This window comes from Vipera ursinii (assembly GCF_947247035.1).
Source record: "Vipera ursinii genome assembly, chromosome: 5".
Lineage (NCBI taxonomy): Eukaryota > Metazoa > Chordata > Lepidosauria > Squamata > Viperidae > Vipera > Vipera ursinii.
The window spans coordinates 88,507,451-88,526,455 of NC_139518.1; the positions used below are offsets into that span (position 1 = coordinate 88,507,451).

A 19,005-nucleotide genomic window follows, 5' to 3' on the forward strand; every position below is an offset into this window, starting at 1 on the left:
GCTCAGACCATGAGCTTCTCATTGCAAAATTTAGGCTTAAACTGAAGAAAGTAGGGAAAAGCACTAGGCCATTCAGGTATGAACTAAATCATATCCCTGACGAATACACAGTAGAGGTGACAAATAGTTTTAAGGAATTAGAGCTGATAGACAGAGTGCCTGAAGAACTATGGATGCAACATTGTACAAGAAGTAGCAACTAAAACCATCCCAAAGAAAAAGAAATGCAAGAAAGCAAAATGGCTGTCTGAGGAAGCTTTGCAAATAGCTGAGGACAGGAGGGAAACGAAAGGCAAGGCAGAAAAAGAAAGATATACCCAATTGAATGCAGAATTCCAGAGAAGAGCTAGAAGAGATAAGAATGCCTTCTTAAATGAACAGTGCAAAGAAATAGAAGAAAACAATAGAATAGGGAGGACCAGAGATCTCGTCAAGAAAATTGGACAGATAAAGGGAACATTTCATACAAAATGGGCATGATAAAGGACCAAAATGGCAGGTACCTAACAGAGGCAGAAGAGATTAAGAAGAGGTGGAAAAATTACACAGAAAAACTATACAAGAATGAGCTTAACATCCCTGATAACCATGATGAGGTGGTCACTGACTTCGAGCCAGACATCCTAGAATGTGAAGTGAAGTGGGTCTTAGGAAAGCTGAGCAACAACAAATCCAGTGGAGGTGACCGTATTCCAGCTGAGCTATTCAAAATCTTAAAAGACGATGCAGTAAAAGTGCTACACGCAATTTGCCAGAAAATTTGGAAAACTCAACAGGGGCTACAGGATTGGAAAAGATCAGTTGATATTCCAATTCCAAAGAAAGGCAGTGCCAAAGAATGTTCAAACTATCACACCATTGCACTCATGTCACATGCCAATAAAGTTATGCTTAAAATCCTACAAGCTAGACTCCAGCAGTATGTGGATCGAGAACTACCAGAAGTACAGGCAGGATTTCGAAGAGGCAGAGGAACTAGAGATCAAATTGCCAATACACACTGGATCATGGAGAAAGCTAGTGAGTTCCAGAAAAACATCTACTACTGCTTCATTGACTATGCTAAAGCCTTTGATTGTGTGGATCACAACAAACTGTGGCAAGCTCTTAAAGAGATGGAAGTACCAGACCATCTTATTTGTCTCTTGAGAAATCTATATGCGGATCTAGAAGCAACAGTGAGAACTGGACATGGAACCATTGATTGGTTCAAAATTGGGAAAGGAGTACTGCCAGGCTGTATACTATTTAACTTATATGCAGAGCACATCATGAGAAAGGCAGGGCTAGATGAATCAAAATTTGGAATTAAGATTGCCGGGAGAAATAACAACCTTGCTTCTCTCCAGAAACTGTCTCCATGTCAGTAGTGCCCAGCGTACTGTAAAGGCTTCCTTCTCCCACATGCCCCTAGATCTAGCCAAAGTGCCTAAAAAACTATAGATGAGGTTCATAACATTGTACAGGACACAGCAACTAAAACCATCCCAAAGAAAAAGAAATGCAGAAAGCAAAATGGCTGTCTGATGAGGCCTTATAAATACCTGAGGAAAGAAGAAAAGCGAAAGGCAAAGGAGAAAGGCAAAGATATACCCAACTGAATGCAGATTTCCAGAAAATAGCAAGGAAACATAAAAAGCCCACCTTAAATGAACAATGCAAATAGAGGAAGGGAATAGAATGGGAAAGATTAGAGATCTCTCAAAAAATTGGAGTTCTCAAGGGAACATTTTGTGGAAAGATGGCCATGATAAAGGACAAAAAAGGTTGAGACATAAGAGAAGCAGAAAAAATTAAGAAGAGGTGGCAAGAAGACACAGAAGAATTATACAAGATCTTAATGTCCCTGATAACCATGATGATGTGATGACTCAAGTAGGCCTTAGGCAGCATGACCAATGGAATCCTCTGAAAATGGTGTACACTTTCTCTGTATGAAAGTTGATGGCAATTTCCTGGGTAATGAAAGCAATTTGCTTTGATTTACATTTACAATTGAATTTTCACCACAGAGATTCTGCATTCTATTAATTTTTTAAAGCTCTGATATTATTTTTTTGATCTTTGATGGAAATTTCCCTTTTTTCCATCTATTTTTATTGTGTGAAATATTATCTCAACATTCTCTATGGTTATTCTGGCATGCTATATCTAATTCCCCTTCCCTTGACAGAAACTGTTTATGCTTTACTGTGAAAGCCCAGATACAAGCAATATTCTCCTTTTTCAATCCTTCTTTTTTAAAAAGTATACATGGAGCCAAAACTTAATTGTACTTAGCCAACATATGTTGATTAGTAAGCTAATAAAGTGTGAGGAGGATGGCATGACAATTAGGTTGAGATATAATTGTTTCAGAGATGATTCAGAGCACTGATCAATGGTTCCTCATTAAATTGGAAACAGGTATCAGTCATATTTCTCCTACATTTTAGTCCTGTAATGTAAATAATGCATTTGATGAATAAGTGGAGAAAATCCTTATCAGATTTGCAATGGCCCAAAATTGTTGGGATACTTAAGAGAAGGCAAATAATATGTTAGAAAAATGGTAACAAGATCAACTTTAACAAAGATAAGCTTTTTCAACCAGGAAGCCATAGTCAAACACAATGGTATAGAATAGGTGAATTCTGGTTGGGTAATGATCTAGGAACAGCAGTTTATTACAAACTTAAAAAGAGCCAGTAGAGTTGTATGGTTGCAAAAAATGAAGTGAAATGAAATATTAGCCTACATCAGCAGAAGTCTAATTTCTAATCACAGGAAGTAATTATTCCATATTATTCTGTTGTGGACAGACTCCTCTTCATTGTATTCTTCAGATGCCTGCAAGAATATCATAGAGTAGATCAAGCCCTCCTTTCTCTAGTTCCAGAGCATTGAATACAAAATAATAGACTTAAATAACAGATTGTAACAGAATGGATAACAGATTGTAACAGAATGGTGTGGGGGGTCTTAATATTAAAAGTAATTTACTAATAGAAATAATTATCCAGAGAGCGAACAAATATATTCATTGGATATATTCAAATAGAAGCTACACTGCTATCTGTCTAGATTATTTTAATTTGGATTCTTAAACTGGCCATGGGTTGAGCTTGATAGTGTAAACAAATTCTTCCAATTCAATATTTCTATAATTTTGTGCTATTAGTAAGAAAAAAAATAAGAGAAAGGGAGAGGGTCCACAATAAAATCTTGTGTTGAAATGAATACTAAAGGGGACATATTTTCTGCCCTTGTTTAATAAAATGTTTATGAGATCTTGCTCTCTTTTTGTCTGTTTCAGGGCCATGTAATGCTGCTACTTCTGTTAGATTTATCAACTTGCCATTTGGAAAGTTGTTTCCGTTCCTAGTTCTTTTTCCTTTTTGCTCCAACTCATTCTTCCAAGATGGCCCAGGATGGAGCAGTTATGTACTTCCATTCTAACCATGCTATGTCATGCCAACGCTATGTTCAAGCAATGGAGAAGACACCCCAGCTTCCTCCTTCCAAGAATGTGATACCTGCTTCTTTTAATCCTTATCATAGTCTGTCACCCAGTGCTGGCAAGATTCATTTCCTCCGCAAGGGACTAACTTCTGAACCCTTGCGATCCCAGCTTGGCATATATAACAGTACTGGCTCCCTAACACAGAAGATAACAAAGATGAGTAACTTTGGAAATGGCAGCTGTCTCATCTCAGGAAGAGTAACAGCTCCATGTACTCCATTAAGAAGTTCCCCATGTCCCTCAGGCAATCAGGTCCCCCTGGTAGTCCCAGTCACTGGTGGTCAAAGTTCTGTGGTGACCTTTCGCTTTATTGAGAAGGCTAATGTGAAAACTTTAAATGGCTTCCCACTGATGGAACCCAGGAAAGAAAATGGTTTGAGCAGAAGTTTGCAGTCTGAAGAAGATTTTCACTTTGACTCCAATAAGCAAAGAAGCCAAAAGACAAATGTTCCGACACAATATTCCTTACGGCACAAAGTCACAACATCCCTGAATCCTGTAATTTTGGATAACAGAATGGGCTTCAAAGCCCAGACAGATAAATCCCCTTTGACCATTACAGATGAACAGGACCCAGTGGTTCTCAGTAGTAAACAGGAGCATCTTGAATTTAAGCCAAAACCAGAGATATCTGCTTCAGATCCTCTTCTTGCTGGAAACAGATTTTTTTTAAATGCACAGCCCACTTTGAGTTGGGGTAATGGAACTCCACTTTCTCTTGGTGCCAGTTGCCCTTCCAGTTCCCTCATTGGTGGGATGAGCAGTCTATCTAATGATCTCTTGTGCCATCAGAGCAGGGAGGCACAGTACCAGGTACTTAGTAAGTCCAAATATTTTCTTGCCAAAAATGTTATCTAAATCTAGATAATGGAAATCTCACATCTAGGGATCCTCCTAAATAAAAATCTCTTTCCTTTCTACAGGGAAGCTTGTGGGCATATTCCCATGAAAGCTCTGTCCATGCCCAGCGTGTTGCCAAAGCTAAATGGGAATTCTTCTATGGCTCACTAGAATCTTCTAAGACAGGTAACCCACTTACTGCTACTGTATTATGACAAACATTTCTTAATGATCCATCACCATGAAATGATGTTCTGAACTTATGTTTGTTATAGATAATGTAAGTATTGTAGAATGCCTATCTACTCTTATGTTGAAAATGCAAAATAGAAAGAACACTGTTTTGCATAATATACTAACAATAAGGAATAAGCTCTCTTTTGATGAATGTCAACAAAAATACTAACCTGAAATTCAGTAGCAAAAATCTCCAAAAACATCAGATGCATGAGTAAAAATAAGGTACTATTTTTAAATAAGCTGCACTAAAAACTTGTTGAAAAGGATCTTCATTCAGTTCTTGGTTGCAGCTGCAGTTGAATAGTAGTACTTACTTTTTTACCTGAGATCCACAGATGAGCCTCCTATTGAATATGTTCAAACTCCGTGTTGAGTAAAAAGTGCTAGATGTGGCATCATCCAGTCAAAGCTAATCTCTACTTAAATTATTTAATTTCAATATATTTGAATCATTTAGTTAAAATCAGAAGTTTATTAAAATGAATAATTTCAGATGAATCTATCTCAAGAAAGATCAATATGACAACCTAAGAAATAGAAAGACTGAACATATTTTCACAGTATATATTGCATAGCTATTCCTCTTACATTGCTGTGTCTCAAAGAAGCAATTGATAAAACCTCTACTTCTTGTTGAAAATATCTCTCTTCAGTCTTCACTGCATTTTCAATTTGAAATTTGGGGGTTGTTCTCTGGAAATAATCCTTGCAATACTATGACTAAATTCACTGCCTGATTTTATGAATATAAAACTGGAACTCCTCTTGCAAATACAGTAGATGCTGAACATGCAATGAGGAGAATAGGCTGTAGGAAGGAGGACTAGTTGATCTTACCATACAAAGTGCAGAGGGAGATATGTGGTTCTCAAAAGATTTACTCATGAATGAGTTTATTTGTGAAATAATATTCATGATTAATTTTTACTTTTCTTCTGAAGTACAGTGGAATTATTTTTAAGGATTTTCTATTGGCAGAGTGCTCCTAGCATTCCTAATTCAAAGGCACTGTGCAACTATTCCTTTGTTGTTATTGCTCTGTGATATAAAAATATGAAAAGAATAGTTAGAATTAATTGAAGGCATGAAATTAAAAGAAGAGGGGTTGGTAATACAACAATATGTCCAGCCCGCTATGTCTAGCAGGGAGAGTATGCTCCAGCTACCTTCCATCAAACAATGCCATCTTGTTGTACTCTGGAGTTGAACTGTCTCTGTGGCTGCACCTGCCTCTGGAACAGCAACCATCCAGTGATCCAGATGGCCCCAACTTTGGTAAGGCTTTGAAGACCAGGCTGTTTCCCCAGGCATTTGGGCCAGAAGGTAAAATGAGCTCTGTTGATGCAGCTTTTTGGTTTAGGTCTTTTTGTTTTGAGCCGGCTATCATGGATTATACACTATGGTGGATTTAATTTTTGTTCATTGCCCAGAATCACCGCTGTGAAACAGATGGCTCCAAAAATCATATAAATAAGTGAATGACATGTTGGGAATTATCTGATGCCTTTTAACTACTTATATTATAAATAAGCACCATTTAATAAAGTTATAAATCTAACATTACACTTCAATAACTATGACAATGTTTGAGATAAGTAGTGTTGATATAGAAGTACTGAGCAAATGTTATACATAAAGAGCCAGAATCACTTAGGAACCATAAGTACATTTTGTCTGTAATACGGAATCTCTGTAATTCCAGGGATGCCATCTCAGAGTGCACTTGATCCTTCACCTCAGCTGCTTGAGAAATCCAAACTCTCAGTGCAACAAAACCCAGATGAGATGAGGCCAGAACACAGTCTATGTCATGTAGAGGTAGAAATTGAGGTGACTCCACCAGGTAATACAAAGCTTGAAAACTGTGAAACTGGAATAATCCGCAGAACAGTGAAGTATTCAGAGACTGATCTGGACTCTGTCCCCTTGAGATGCTACCGTGAAACAAACATTGATGATATTTTGGCTGAGAAGGAAGAAGTGGATTCAGCCATTGAAAGCCAGAAGGACAGTGAGAGCAATTTTAGTTCCATGGGAATTCCAAGAAAATTAAACATTGTTCCAAATGACCTCTTTTTTGCCATGCAAGAGGATTGCAAACCTTTAGACAACAAGAACCAGGGAAATAAATACGGTGACATATCTGAAGCCATGGTACATCAACAGGAGAGGTGAGGATTTCTCCAATGGTGGCAATAGAGTGACAGCAATGCCTATTGTTTGGCTGATAGTTTGATCTCCGAGCTTGGCGATTTGACTGGAAACATTTCATCTCCATTCTGGGGGGGGGGCATCTTCGGTCCCGAATGAAGATGAAACATTTGCAGCCAAATCGCCAGTGCCTTACATGTTCTTTTTCCAAATTCAAATTCAATAACAATTTATAAACCATCCAAATCTTAATTCATGACCTTCTAAATCAAGTAGCCTCTTATTTTGGAGGTTCACCCACTCTTTTAGCCAGACAAAACAGCAAGCATCAAAATGCAATTTCAAATCTGGTGGACCCAAATATTCTCGCTCCTTAGCATCTTGTAAAGGTTTATATCTAATTCTTGGTTTTTTCCCTTCCCATATGAACTTGGAAATATCTTTCTGCCATTATTTAAATGGAATATCAGTTGGAAGTGTTGGTAATGCCTGAAACAAAAAAAGCATCTTTGGTAAAACTGTAATGCATTGGGATTTTACTTGAACTGTTTCACGTGTCTGTTTGAATGCTGCTTAAGGTTGCTCCATTGGTGTGTCTGTGTAACGGGCAGTGACTAAGCCAGACTTGCTGTCTCCAAGAAGATCATTGGATGATTTGGGGTGGGAATGGATTCCTTTAAACCTATTGGCCACTGCCTACTGGCCAACTGTATAAGCAGCTGCGCAGAAGCCTCTGTTTCAGTTCTGTTCCTGTTGCCTCAATAAAGCAATGTTCCTGTTTGCAACCCCTTGTCTTGCTTACTGCCTCCAAATAACTCACTACACAACACTGGTGACAAGGATGGGATTCTGCTTCTTCGGAAGAGCTGAAGTCACTAGGGGGTGAGTCCAGCACAGCGCCTGACAGGGACCACATTCCCCCCCCTCGGTTGGCCTAGCAAGCCATGCTAGCGACCACACCATCCTGTGGACCAGTCCCAGGGCTTACAAGAGAAGCAGGATGAGGCAACGTGAGGCACGAGCCGCAAAGACTTTCCCACCATGGTGAAAGTTGGAAAGCTTGAGGAATTTGATGTCACTTACCCAGAGAGATGGTCATCCTACATTTCAAGAGTAGAGAACTACCTCCACACCAACCAAGTCACCGAAGATGGCCTGAAGGCCGCAACACCTCTCTTTGTCTGCAGGTCTGCAATGTTCGACAGTATGGAGAACGTAGTCACACCGGCGCAGCTGGAGTCTGTTACTTACGTGGACCTGAAGAAACGGCTCAGCAACCATTTCCAACCAAAGCTGTCATTGATAGTGTGGAGGCATGCCTTCGAACAACGAGTTCAACAACCCAGTGAAACAGCCACTGAATTCATCGCAGCGTTGAGACAATTTTCGGACTTGGAAGAAAGGCTTTGAGACTGACTCATCTTTGGACTAAGGAGCAGAAAGCTGCAACAAAAACTTTTCACAAAAGAGATTCTCTTGCTTCAGGAAGCCCTAAGAGAAGTCATGGTGGATGAAGTTGCTGGCGGAGCTGTGAAGATGTTGCGGCCCACCAAAAGCACTCCTCACAAGGAAGCCATCCACCACAAGGACACCGAACATTCAGAAGACATTGAATCCGACCATGAAGTTGACAAAATCCAATGGCACCACGACAAGGAACTGAAGCCCCCTTACAAGGCAGTTCGCTTCCTTTGGTGTTTGGGCTGTGGTGGCCACTACCAACGAGTGGACTGCCGGTTCCAGACAGCCAGGTGTTGGGCCTGTGGGAAAACTGGACACATCGCAGAAGTCTGTAGAGGTCACCAGAAGGACCGCCAATCAGATGATCTGATCAGGAGAGGTACCGGGGCCCCGGGGCATCATAGAGTAGGGTTCTGCTCCAGTTGGCAGAGCATTTGCTGCACTGGAGCTTGCCGCCCCCTTAAGCCAAAACTTCGGCTTCAAGTCGAGCTGCAAGGTGTTCCTTGCAAGATGGAACTGGACACTGGTTCAGCTGTATCCATTATTTCCCTGGAGATTTTCCAGTTCGTGTGCAACTGCAGCAAGAGGGGGGCCAAGATTAGGCCATCCAACATCATTTTAACTAACTTCCAGAATTACCGAGTAGCCATCAAAGGCGAGGCCACTTTGGCCGTCAAATTCAAGGAGTTTTCAGGACCTCTAGATGTGATTGTGGGAGAGGGCCAGAGAACGAGCTTAATAGGGCTTGATTGGGATCCACTGGACACAAGCTGCGAACTTGGCATCAGTATGCGAGGAATTCACAGATGTCTTTGATACAAGCCTGTGAGAGTACAAGGGCCCTCCGATAGCCTGTCGTAACGCCTATTAGGATCAAGCCCCGTAGAGGGCTATTTGCACTAAAACACAAAATCGGTGCAGAGCTTGACAAGCTAGTCAGTCAGAGGGTACTACAGCCCGTAGATGGGGGTGAATGGGAAACCCACATTGTCACACCACTTAAGGCCAACAGGGAGGTCAGGATTTGCACAGATTACAAGTGCACCATTAACCAGGCACTACAGCAGCACGCATACCCGGTGCCAGTCGTTAGCCACATCTTGGCATTGCTGCAAGGGGGTACCGTGTTTGCTAAGTTAGACTTGGCACAGGCCTATCAGCAGTTACCTGTGGACAAGGCCACAGTGGCTGCACAAACAATTGTGACACACAGGGGGGCTATTAAAGTCAAATGCCTCCAATTCGGGGTTAGCGTAGCCCCAGGAATCTTCCAGGGAGTTATGGAGCGTATGCTCAAGGGCATTCCAGGGGTTTGCCCTTATTTTGACGATGTGCTTATTGCTGGTGAATCCACTGAGGTGCTTGCAAGGAGGCTCAAAGCCTTCCTTCAATGGTTCCGCAAATTGAAAAGGGACAAATGTAAAATTGGGGTCCCTTCCACTGAGTTCCTGGGATTCTGTATTGATGCTGAAGGCATCCATCCTGCAGGCAATTCAGCTGGCACCAAGCCCCAGGTCAAAGGGAGAGCTTCAAGCATTCTTGGGTCTCCTAAATTTTTACCATACGTTCCTTCCTAACAAGCCCGCAGTGGCAGAGCCATTACACCAGCTCTTAGACAAAAACACCCCATGGAAGTGGACCAAGGTTCACAAAAATAGTTTTAAGGCAGTAAAATCACTACTGTCCTCCAATTCAGTGCTTATGCACTTTAATGAAACATTGCCTGTATGCATTGCATGTGACGCATCCCCTTATGAAGCAGGGGGGGTGTTCTTTTTTTTATTGAAAAGTTTTACAGTACATTTTATTTTTATCAAAACAAAACCACTCCCAACCCCCTCCCCTCTTCCCAACCCTCCCCAACACCTCCCTCCCTCCCCCTCCCCGACTTCCCAGAGCTAAATACAAGGTATAAAAGGAGAAACAATCATAATCTACCATATGCAAACAACAATAAACTATTAAATCTATCACACTTTAACTCTTATAAAATAACTACAAGCAATATAAATATCACATCAATACTTATTCAAATGCTAAATGAAACTTTTTAGTCCCATATTTATTCTGGATGTAATCAATCCATTTTTTCCACTCCACAATATATCTCTGTTGCGAATGGTCTTTCAAATACACTGAGATCTTTGCCATTTCTGCCAGGTTGGAAACTTTTAAAGTCCATTCTTCTATAGTCGGCAGTTCTTCCTTCTTCCAATATTGCCCTACTAAAAGTCTTGCTGCCGTAATTAAATTCAACATCAACTTAGTGTCCACAACAGTAGTGTCAGTAGTAATGCCCAGTAAAAACAATTGCGGACAAAACTTTATCCTTTTCTTAAATATCTTCTGCATATTCCACCAAATTTTGATCCAAAATGCTTTAACCTTTTTACAGGTCCACCATATATGAAAATACGTTGCATCTTCGCCACCACACCTCCAACATTTAGGCTGGCAGTTCGGATACATACTTGCTAGTTTTTTAGGATCTAAATGCCACCTATAAAACATTTTATAAAAGTTCTCTCTTAAATTTTGAGCTTGTGTAAATTTTACATTTCTCACCCAAATCTTTTCCCAAGTATCCATTGTAATGACTTCTTGAAAATTCTGAGCCCACTTTATCATACAATCTTTAACAAGTTCTGTCTCTGAATCAATTTCTATCAGTGCAAGATATATCCGTTTGATATGTGCTTGACCTTGATTTCTAATTTGCTTTACCAAATTTTCATCAGTCATTGAAAAACCAATTTTCTGATCTTCTTTCCACCTGGCCTGTAATTGCCCATACTGAAACCAAGTTTGAACAATCTTTTCTTCTCGTAAGATATTATACGGCTTCAAATGCCATACATTCCTTTCCAAACTTAAAATTTCCTTATATGTAGTCACATCATGTTTAAACCCAACACTTATATTTTCTATTGCGTGTTTCGGTATTGCCCATAAAGGTATCTTATAATTTAACTTATGTCTATACTTTTTCCAAACTCGCAACAGAGCATGTCTTAAAATATGCACCTTGAACACATTATCCACCTTATCATACCAATAGGTATGGATGCCAACCAAATAGCAAATCATGACCTTCAAGATTTAATAATCTCACTTATGTTAGATTAATCCAATCACTTATCGCTGACAAAGCAGCAGCTTCATAGTATAGTTTAAAATTAGGCATTTTAAGACCACCTCTCTCACGCGTAAGGGGGGGGTGTTCTAAGCCATTTGTCAAGTAATGGGGCTCAAGTCCCCATTGCTATTTATTCAAGGACATTGTCCTCAGCTGAGTGCAATTACACTCAGATTGATAAAGAGGCCTTGGCCATTGTGGCCGGGGTGAAGAAATTCCATGATTACTTGTATGGCAGGAAATTCACAGTCTTCCCAGACCACAAGCCACTGTTGGGGTTCTTTACTTCAGATAGGCAGACACCTCAAATAACTGTCCCCTAGGATGTTAAGATGGTCCATTTTTATGTCAGCCTACAGCTACAGGCTGGTTCAGAAACCAGCAGACGGCCTTAGCAGGTTGCCATTGCCACAGGTAGAGCCAGATCTGGCTCCAGCAGCTTGCATTTTGTGAATTCAAGACTTGCCTGAGTTCCCCCTCCATGCTGGGAATTTGGCTGCAGAAACTGCTGCAGACAAAGTTTTAAGTAGAGTTTTGTCATGGATTCACACAGGGTGGCTTGAAAATAACCCTGGACCAGAGTTCCAGACCTACTTCACACGTACAAACAAGCTTTCAGCTCACAAAGGCTGCATCTTATGGGGGAGCAGGGTTATTGTCCCCAGTTCATTAAGGCACTTAATTAAGGCACTTCAGTCTCTGCATGAGGGCCATCCAGGCATAAACCGGATGAAGGCATTGGCATGGAGCTACCTATGGTGGCCAGGGTTAGATAAGGCTATCGAGGCCCAGGTACATGGGGTGTTACACGTGTCAACAATCCAGGCCAGAAATGCCACATGCTCCTGTCCACCGATGGGAGGAAACTCATACACCTTGGTCAAGGATTCACATTGATTTCGCTGGGCCCTTTCAGGGGCAGCTGTTTTTGATAGTGGTCGACAGCCACTCTAAATGGTTGGAAGTAATTCCTATATCTACTATGACTACTGCTAGGACCATCCAGGTGCCTAGAAAGCTTTTTGCCACACACGGGCTGCCGGACGTCATAGTCTCAGACAACGGGGCCCAGTTGACAGTGGCAGAATTTCAGGCCATCTTATTGAAAAGTTTTACAGTACATTTTTTAAATAGAAAAGACTCCCTCCCCCCCTCCCCTCCCCCAACCCTACCCTACCCTTCCCCCTCCCCGACTTCCCAGAGCTGAATACAGGGTATAAGCTCACAAACGTAAGCTAAAATATGCTAACAACAAAAATAAAACATTAAATTCTATCGCACTTTAACTCTCCATAGTCGTAACTATATTACTAACAAATAACAAATAACTAATAATACGTCATATAAAACCACTACTTATTCAAATGCTAAATGAAACCTTTTAGTCCCATATTTATTCTGAATATATTCAATCCATCTTCTCCATTCCACAATATATCTCTGTTGCGATTGTTCTTTCAAATATGCTGAAATCTTTGCCATTTCCGCCAGATTAGAAACTTTCAAAGTCCACTCTTCTATAGTCGGCAGTTCCTCCTTCTTCCAATATTGCGCTACTAAAAGTCTTGCTGCCGTAATTAAATTCAACATCAATTTAGTATCTATAACAGTAAAGTCTGTAATAATACCCAACAAAAACAACTGCGGAGAAAACCTTATTTTTTTCTTAAATATCTTTTGCATATTCCACCAAATTTTAATCCAAAAAGCTTTGACTTTTTTACAAGTCCACCATATGTGAAAATACGTTGCATCCTCACAACCACACCTCCAACATTTGGGCTGGCAGTTCGGATACATACTTGCTAGTTTTTTAGGGTCTACGTGCCACCTATAAAACATTTTATAAAAATTCTCTCTTAAATTTTGGGCCTGTGTAAATTTTACATTTGTAACCCAAATCTTTTCCCAAGTATGCATTGTTATAACCTCCTGAAAATTCTGGGCCCACTTTATCATACAATCTTTAACAAGTTCCATTTCTGAATCAATTTCTATCAATGCATTATATATCCTTCTTATATGTGCTTGACCTTGATCTCTAATTTGTTTTACCAAATTTCCATCAGTTATTGAAAAGCCAACTTTCTGATCTTTCCATCTTGCTTGTAACTGCCCATACTGAAACCAGGTTTGAACAATCTTTTCTTCTTTTAAAATATTATATGGCTTTAATTGCCATACATTCCTTTCTAAACTTAAGATTTCCTTATATGTAGTCTCATCATGTTTAAATCCCACATTTATATTTTCTATTGCATGTTTAGGTATTGCCCAAATTGGTATCTTATAATTTAACTTATGTCTATATTTTTTCCATACTCACAACAGAGCATACCTTAATATATGTATCTTAAACACATTATCCACCTTCTTATCATACAATAAATATGCATGCCAACCAAATAACAAATCATAACCCTCAAGATTTAATAATCTCCCTTGTGTTAAATTGAACCAATCACTTATTGATCATAAAGCAGCAGCCTCATAATATAATTTAAGATTGGGCATTTTAAGACCACCTCTTTCACGTGTATCTTGCATTATCTTAAATTTAACTCGTGGCTTTTTCCCTGCCCAAACAAATTTATTAATACCTTTCTGCCACTCCTTCAAATTTAAATCCTTTTTAAGTATAGGTATCATTTGAAACAAAAATAAAAATTTTGGCAAAACATTCATTTTTACTGCTGCAATTCTTCCCAATAAGGATAGTTGTAATTTTTTCCAACCATCTAGCTCTTTCTGTGTTTTTGACCATAACAATTCATAATTATTCTTATATAACTTCACATTTGAAGCTCAGAGGTAAACCCCCAAATATTTAGTCTTTTTAACTATTTCAAATCCCGTTAACTCTTCTAAAACAACCTTTTGTTCTATAGTCATATTTTTAGACAATATTTTATTTTTTTGTATATTTATCTTAAATCCAGAAACTTTCCCATATAACGTTATTATCTCCATCAATTCTACAACTGAGTAAGTCGGTTGACTTACTGTAATAACCAGGTCATCCGCAAACGCTCTCAGTCTATAATCCTGATCTCTTATTTTAATTCCCTTAATTTTATTTGAGTCTCGTATTTTAATCAATAATATTTCCAGTGTTAAAACAAACAGCAAAGGTGACAACAGACACCCCTGTCTTGTACCCTTTTCAATATTACATGTTTCTGTCAAACTACTATTAACTATTATTCGAGCTGTTTGCTTCTGATATATTGCTCTAATAGGTTGTAAAAAACTTTCCCCAAATTCCATTTTCTCCAATGCTTTAACTAAAAATTGCCAATCCAATTGATCAAAGGCTTTTTCAGCATCCAAAAACATCAGCACTGCAGAGACCTGGTTATTTCTATCCAAAAATTCCAATAAATCTACAATATGTCTCATATTATTCTTCATTTGTCTACCACTTATAAATCCAGTTTGATCACTATGAATCACTTGCTGCATTACCTTCATTAAGTATTTAATGAAGTATTTAAAAGCGATATTGGTCTATAATTTTTGGCTTGGGTAGCATCTTGGTCTTTCTTCAGAATCAACGAAATAAAAGCTGTTTTCCACAATGGAGGCACTTCTCCTCCCAATTGAATTGTCCTAAACAATTCTCTTAAAGGTTCCACCATTTCTGACTGTAAATTTTTATAATAGACGGCAGTCAAACCGTCTGTTCCTGGTGCTTTACCCACCTTTAATTGCTAAAATAATTTCTTCATCATTTATCAATTGATTCATCCCTTCCCTTTGTTCTTGTGTAAGAACAGGAATATTAACTTCCCAAAACCTGTTCAAGAGCTTGTGCCAATATTTCTTTCAAACTTTCCTTAGGATCTTCTTTCAAACCTCTGATTCTCACAGCAAACTCCATTTCGCGATACTGTATCATTGTCACATCATCATCAATCTTTTCCATCACAGTTTCAGCACCCAGCATTTTAGCATCTAGTCTCATGTTATTTTGACTAAGTTCTTCCACTCGGCCATCCAGACGTTCAATACACACTGCCAATCCTTGAATGCAGCCAAAATGTCTGCTCTTATCTCAGTATTTTTCTCCTCAATAAGTTCAGCTATTTCTTGGGATTGTATTTTTAAAGCATCCTGCAAATCTTTTATTGTTAAAGCTGGTGCGTGTGCGCGTGCCGCAGGAGGAGGCATCAAAGCCTGTAATGAAGACTGCTGAACTGGCGAGGCACCAGCACTTCTAGGAACTTTAGTTGGTTTGGAATCCATTTTAACACCGCTTAATTCTATTGCACACTTTCACTTTCCGCACCGCTTGCAACTTTTTCCACAAAATACTCTGAGTTAAAGTTCAAATACTTGCTATTACAGCATTCTCCTGCACAGCTCTGCCTGCATCCAAGTAATCCACAATTCACTATCGATGGCAGGGATGGTTGCAGCATCCTGCTCTGCTCCAAAGCCTTGGAGCAGAGGCGTCCCGGAGTCCGGAGCAAACTCAGGCTTTGGGGAGGCTCACACCTTTCAACCACCAGAGTTTAAACTCTGGTGATCTAGGGGAGCTCTACCCCTGCCTAAGCGCTCACCCCCTCCTCTTCTCCCGAGGAGCGGGTTTCCTAGCTGCCAAACAGCTGATCGTTGCTGTTTTTGGCGGCTCCATGGAAAACAGCGGGGCTGACAGCTGAAACGGCTGCCATCAATGGAGCCTTGCCACCCGGAAGCCAATTTCAGGCCATCTTGAGGACTAACCTCATAAGGCATGCAACATCAGCTTCCTTTCACCCGTCGACTAACGGGCAGGGTGAATGCATGGTCCGCATGACAAAGGAGTCACTCAAGTGCATTGTGACCAGGGATTGGTACCATAGGCTGGCTGATTTTTTTGCTTTGCCAGCATACTACGCCTTGCACAGCAATGGGCAAGAGCCCAGTACAGCTTTGCTGGGGGAGAATGCTAATCATGAAACTGGATGGGTTGCATCCTGACCATGTAGCAGCAGACACCGCATGGCCAAAGGCTCCAAAGGGGTTGCAAGTGGGTGATGGGGTGTGGGCCCAAAACTATGGGCATGGGAACTTGTGGGAACCAGGTAAAATTGTCAAAATTTTGGTACCTATTTCCTATGAGGTGGCCCCGGATGGGCGGGGGGTGAGTCATTCACCGCCATATTGATCAGCTGTGGAAGCGTTTTGCAGAACGGCCACTAAGCAAGGACTTCACAGCAGGTCCGCAACTAGAGCCAGAAACCAGCAGCCAAACAGGGCAGTTCACACGCTCTCAGGATTCAACCAGTCAGTACAATGGGGAGGTGGTCATAGATGGACAAAGTCCGGGAGTGCATCATGGGTCTCCAGATGGGGAAAGTCAACCAAAATGCAGCAGCAGCTTGGGTAACACAGCTACCTCATTGAACTTTGGTTTGGACCAACCAGGAATGGCCAGCCAAAGGGACTTGAGTCAATCTGACTCATGTGAACCTAAGAGCCCTGGTCTACCCAGCCCAGCAGGCAAGCTGGTAGACCAGAAGTTGCCTGGATCCCCCAGGCATTCAGAAAGGTCGCGTAGACCACCACAATATTTACAAGATTATATTCTTAAATAATATATGTGCATTCTAGGGGGGAGGGGTGTAATGCATTGGGATTTTACTTGAATTGTTCCACATGTCTGTTTGAATGCTGCTTAAGGTTCCTCAATTGGTGTGTCTGTGTAACAGTCAGTGACTAAGCCAGACTTGCTGTCTCCAAGAAGATCATTGGATGATTTGGGGTGGAAATGGGTTCCTTTAAACTTATTGGCCACCGCCTAGTGGCCAACCATATAAGTAGCTGCACGGAAACCTCTGTTTCAGTTTTGTTTCTGTTACCTCAATAAAGCAATGTTTGCAACCTCTCGTCTCACTTACTGCCTCCAAAGAACTCACTACACAACAAAAACATCTTAATTTCAGAAATTCTACCCAATTCTATCTTATCTTAATAAATCCTTTTTTATATCATTCCAAAGAGGCACATAGTTATTTTGAAACAGGTTTACATTTGTATTTGTCAATATAACCCCCAAGTATTTCACCTTTTTCTCAACCTTAAAACCAGATTTTTAAATCAATATATCACATTCCTGAGAGGCCATATTCTTAATAAACATTCCTGGGTTTTTTTGTTTATATTAAACCCCTCTAAGACTCCAAACTCATTTAATTTTCTCATCAAATATTCTATATTAATACTTGGGTCTTGCAAAAATATAACCAGATCATCAGCAAATGCCCTCAATTTGTGAATTTTTTTTTTGATATTTATACCTACTATTTTCTCATCTTGCATAATATCTCTGTTCAAGAGTTCCAATCAGTGGTGGGATTCAGCCAGTTTGCACTGGTTCGGCAGAACCAATACCTAATTTTTTGTTGAGTTTGGCAAACCGGTTATGATAAATCTGCACAAGCCTCCCCTGCCGCCTCCCTCCACCAGCCCTGATATCCCTCTGCCAGCCCTCAGTTGCCACCATCGCATTTTCTTCTGCACTTTCTTACTGCCCTGCATTGGCCGGTGCCTCTTTTCTCAATTCTGGAAATGGCAGGGTCATTTTCTGCTGCTTTCCTCCTAGCAGATGAGATGAAAAGAAGGATGCTTCATATGGAAGGACACTAAGCTCCAGGAAAACTACTCTAGCTAGAGCTGGGCGAGGAAGGCCAGGCTCCTGTTCCCCAATGCTTCTGAAAACCCTTGAAAAGTGAATCTGCTTCTTGCAGGGTTAGCCTCAGCACCTGCTTTGGATGGCAACAGAAGAGCTTTGCTCTTTTTTTTCCAGGAGGGCCTTTGAAATTATCCCCCCCCCCTTCACTTTTCTGCCTTAAAATCCAGATCAGACACATTTTCCTCCTGATTAGCAGAGGATACAGTTACTACTGGTATGATGTTTGAAAGACGCTGAATATCTGCTCTGGATTTTAAGGTGGAAAAGCAAAGGGGTGGGGGTGGGGGCAATTTTAAAGGGCCTGGAGAAACCTGCAGGAAATGGATTTGCTCCTCAAGGGCTTTGCAGAACCACTGGGGGAGGAGACCCTGGCCTTCCTCACCCAGCTCCAGCTGGAGTAGTTTTTCTGGAGCTTAGCATCCTTCCATACAAAGCTTCCTGCTTTCCTCACTTCTACCGGGAGGAAAGTGGCAGAAAACAGGGCTGCCATTTCCAGAACAGAGAAGGGCAGCAAGAAAGTGCTGGCCAGCAGAAGGAAGGGAGACTTAAGGACACCCAGGGAGGCAAAGGATGCTACCATAAGCTTTCTCCCTTTCTCTCTTTCTTGGCTGGAAAGAAGGCAGCCCACATGGGCTGCTGCTTCATGCAAACAGGTACACCATGGTGGTGACTGAGGTCTGGCAGAGGGATACCAGGGCTGGTGGAGGGAGATGGCAGGGGAGACTTGTGCCCCCAGATCATGGTGTAAGCTATGGGAGAGTTGGCAGAGGAGAAGGAGGTGGTGGCTGCCACCGGGCAGATGATCTGCAGGGTGAAGCAGGGGCAGGAGGGGTGGCAGGGACCAAAGATAGCTCCTCCATCAGCAAATAAGGCTGCTGCGCAGAAGTGGCAGAGCATTTTGCCATCACTCCCCCCTGGCTCCGAACAGTGGAGAAGGACTGGGTAAGGTCCATTTTCCATAGGATAGCAATCCAGCTCGGGAGGGGAGTGAAAGGAAAG

At 41.0% G+C, this 19,005-nt stretch overlaps 1 protein-coding gene across 1 annotated transcript in view; it reads left to right on the top strand.

Moving 5' to 3' along the window:
- Nucleotides 1–3,400: 3,400 nt before the first annotated feature.
- Nucleotides 3,401–19,005, top strand: part of PSD (pleckstrin and Sec7 domain containing) — a gene marked incomplete at both ends in the record, with an annotated part of 230,222 nt that continues 214,617 nt past the window's right edge. Inside the window, 3 exons of the mRNA XM_083363338.1 lie at nt 3,401–4,315; nt 4,426–4,528; nt 6,285–6,753. Of these exons, the coding sequence (XP_083219464.1) occupies nt 3,401–4,315; nt 4,426–4,528; nt 6,285–6,753 (1,487 nt within the window). The remainder of the gene's footprint in view (nt 4,316–4,425; nt 4,529–6,284; nt 6,754–19,005) is intronic.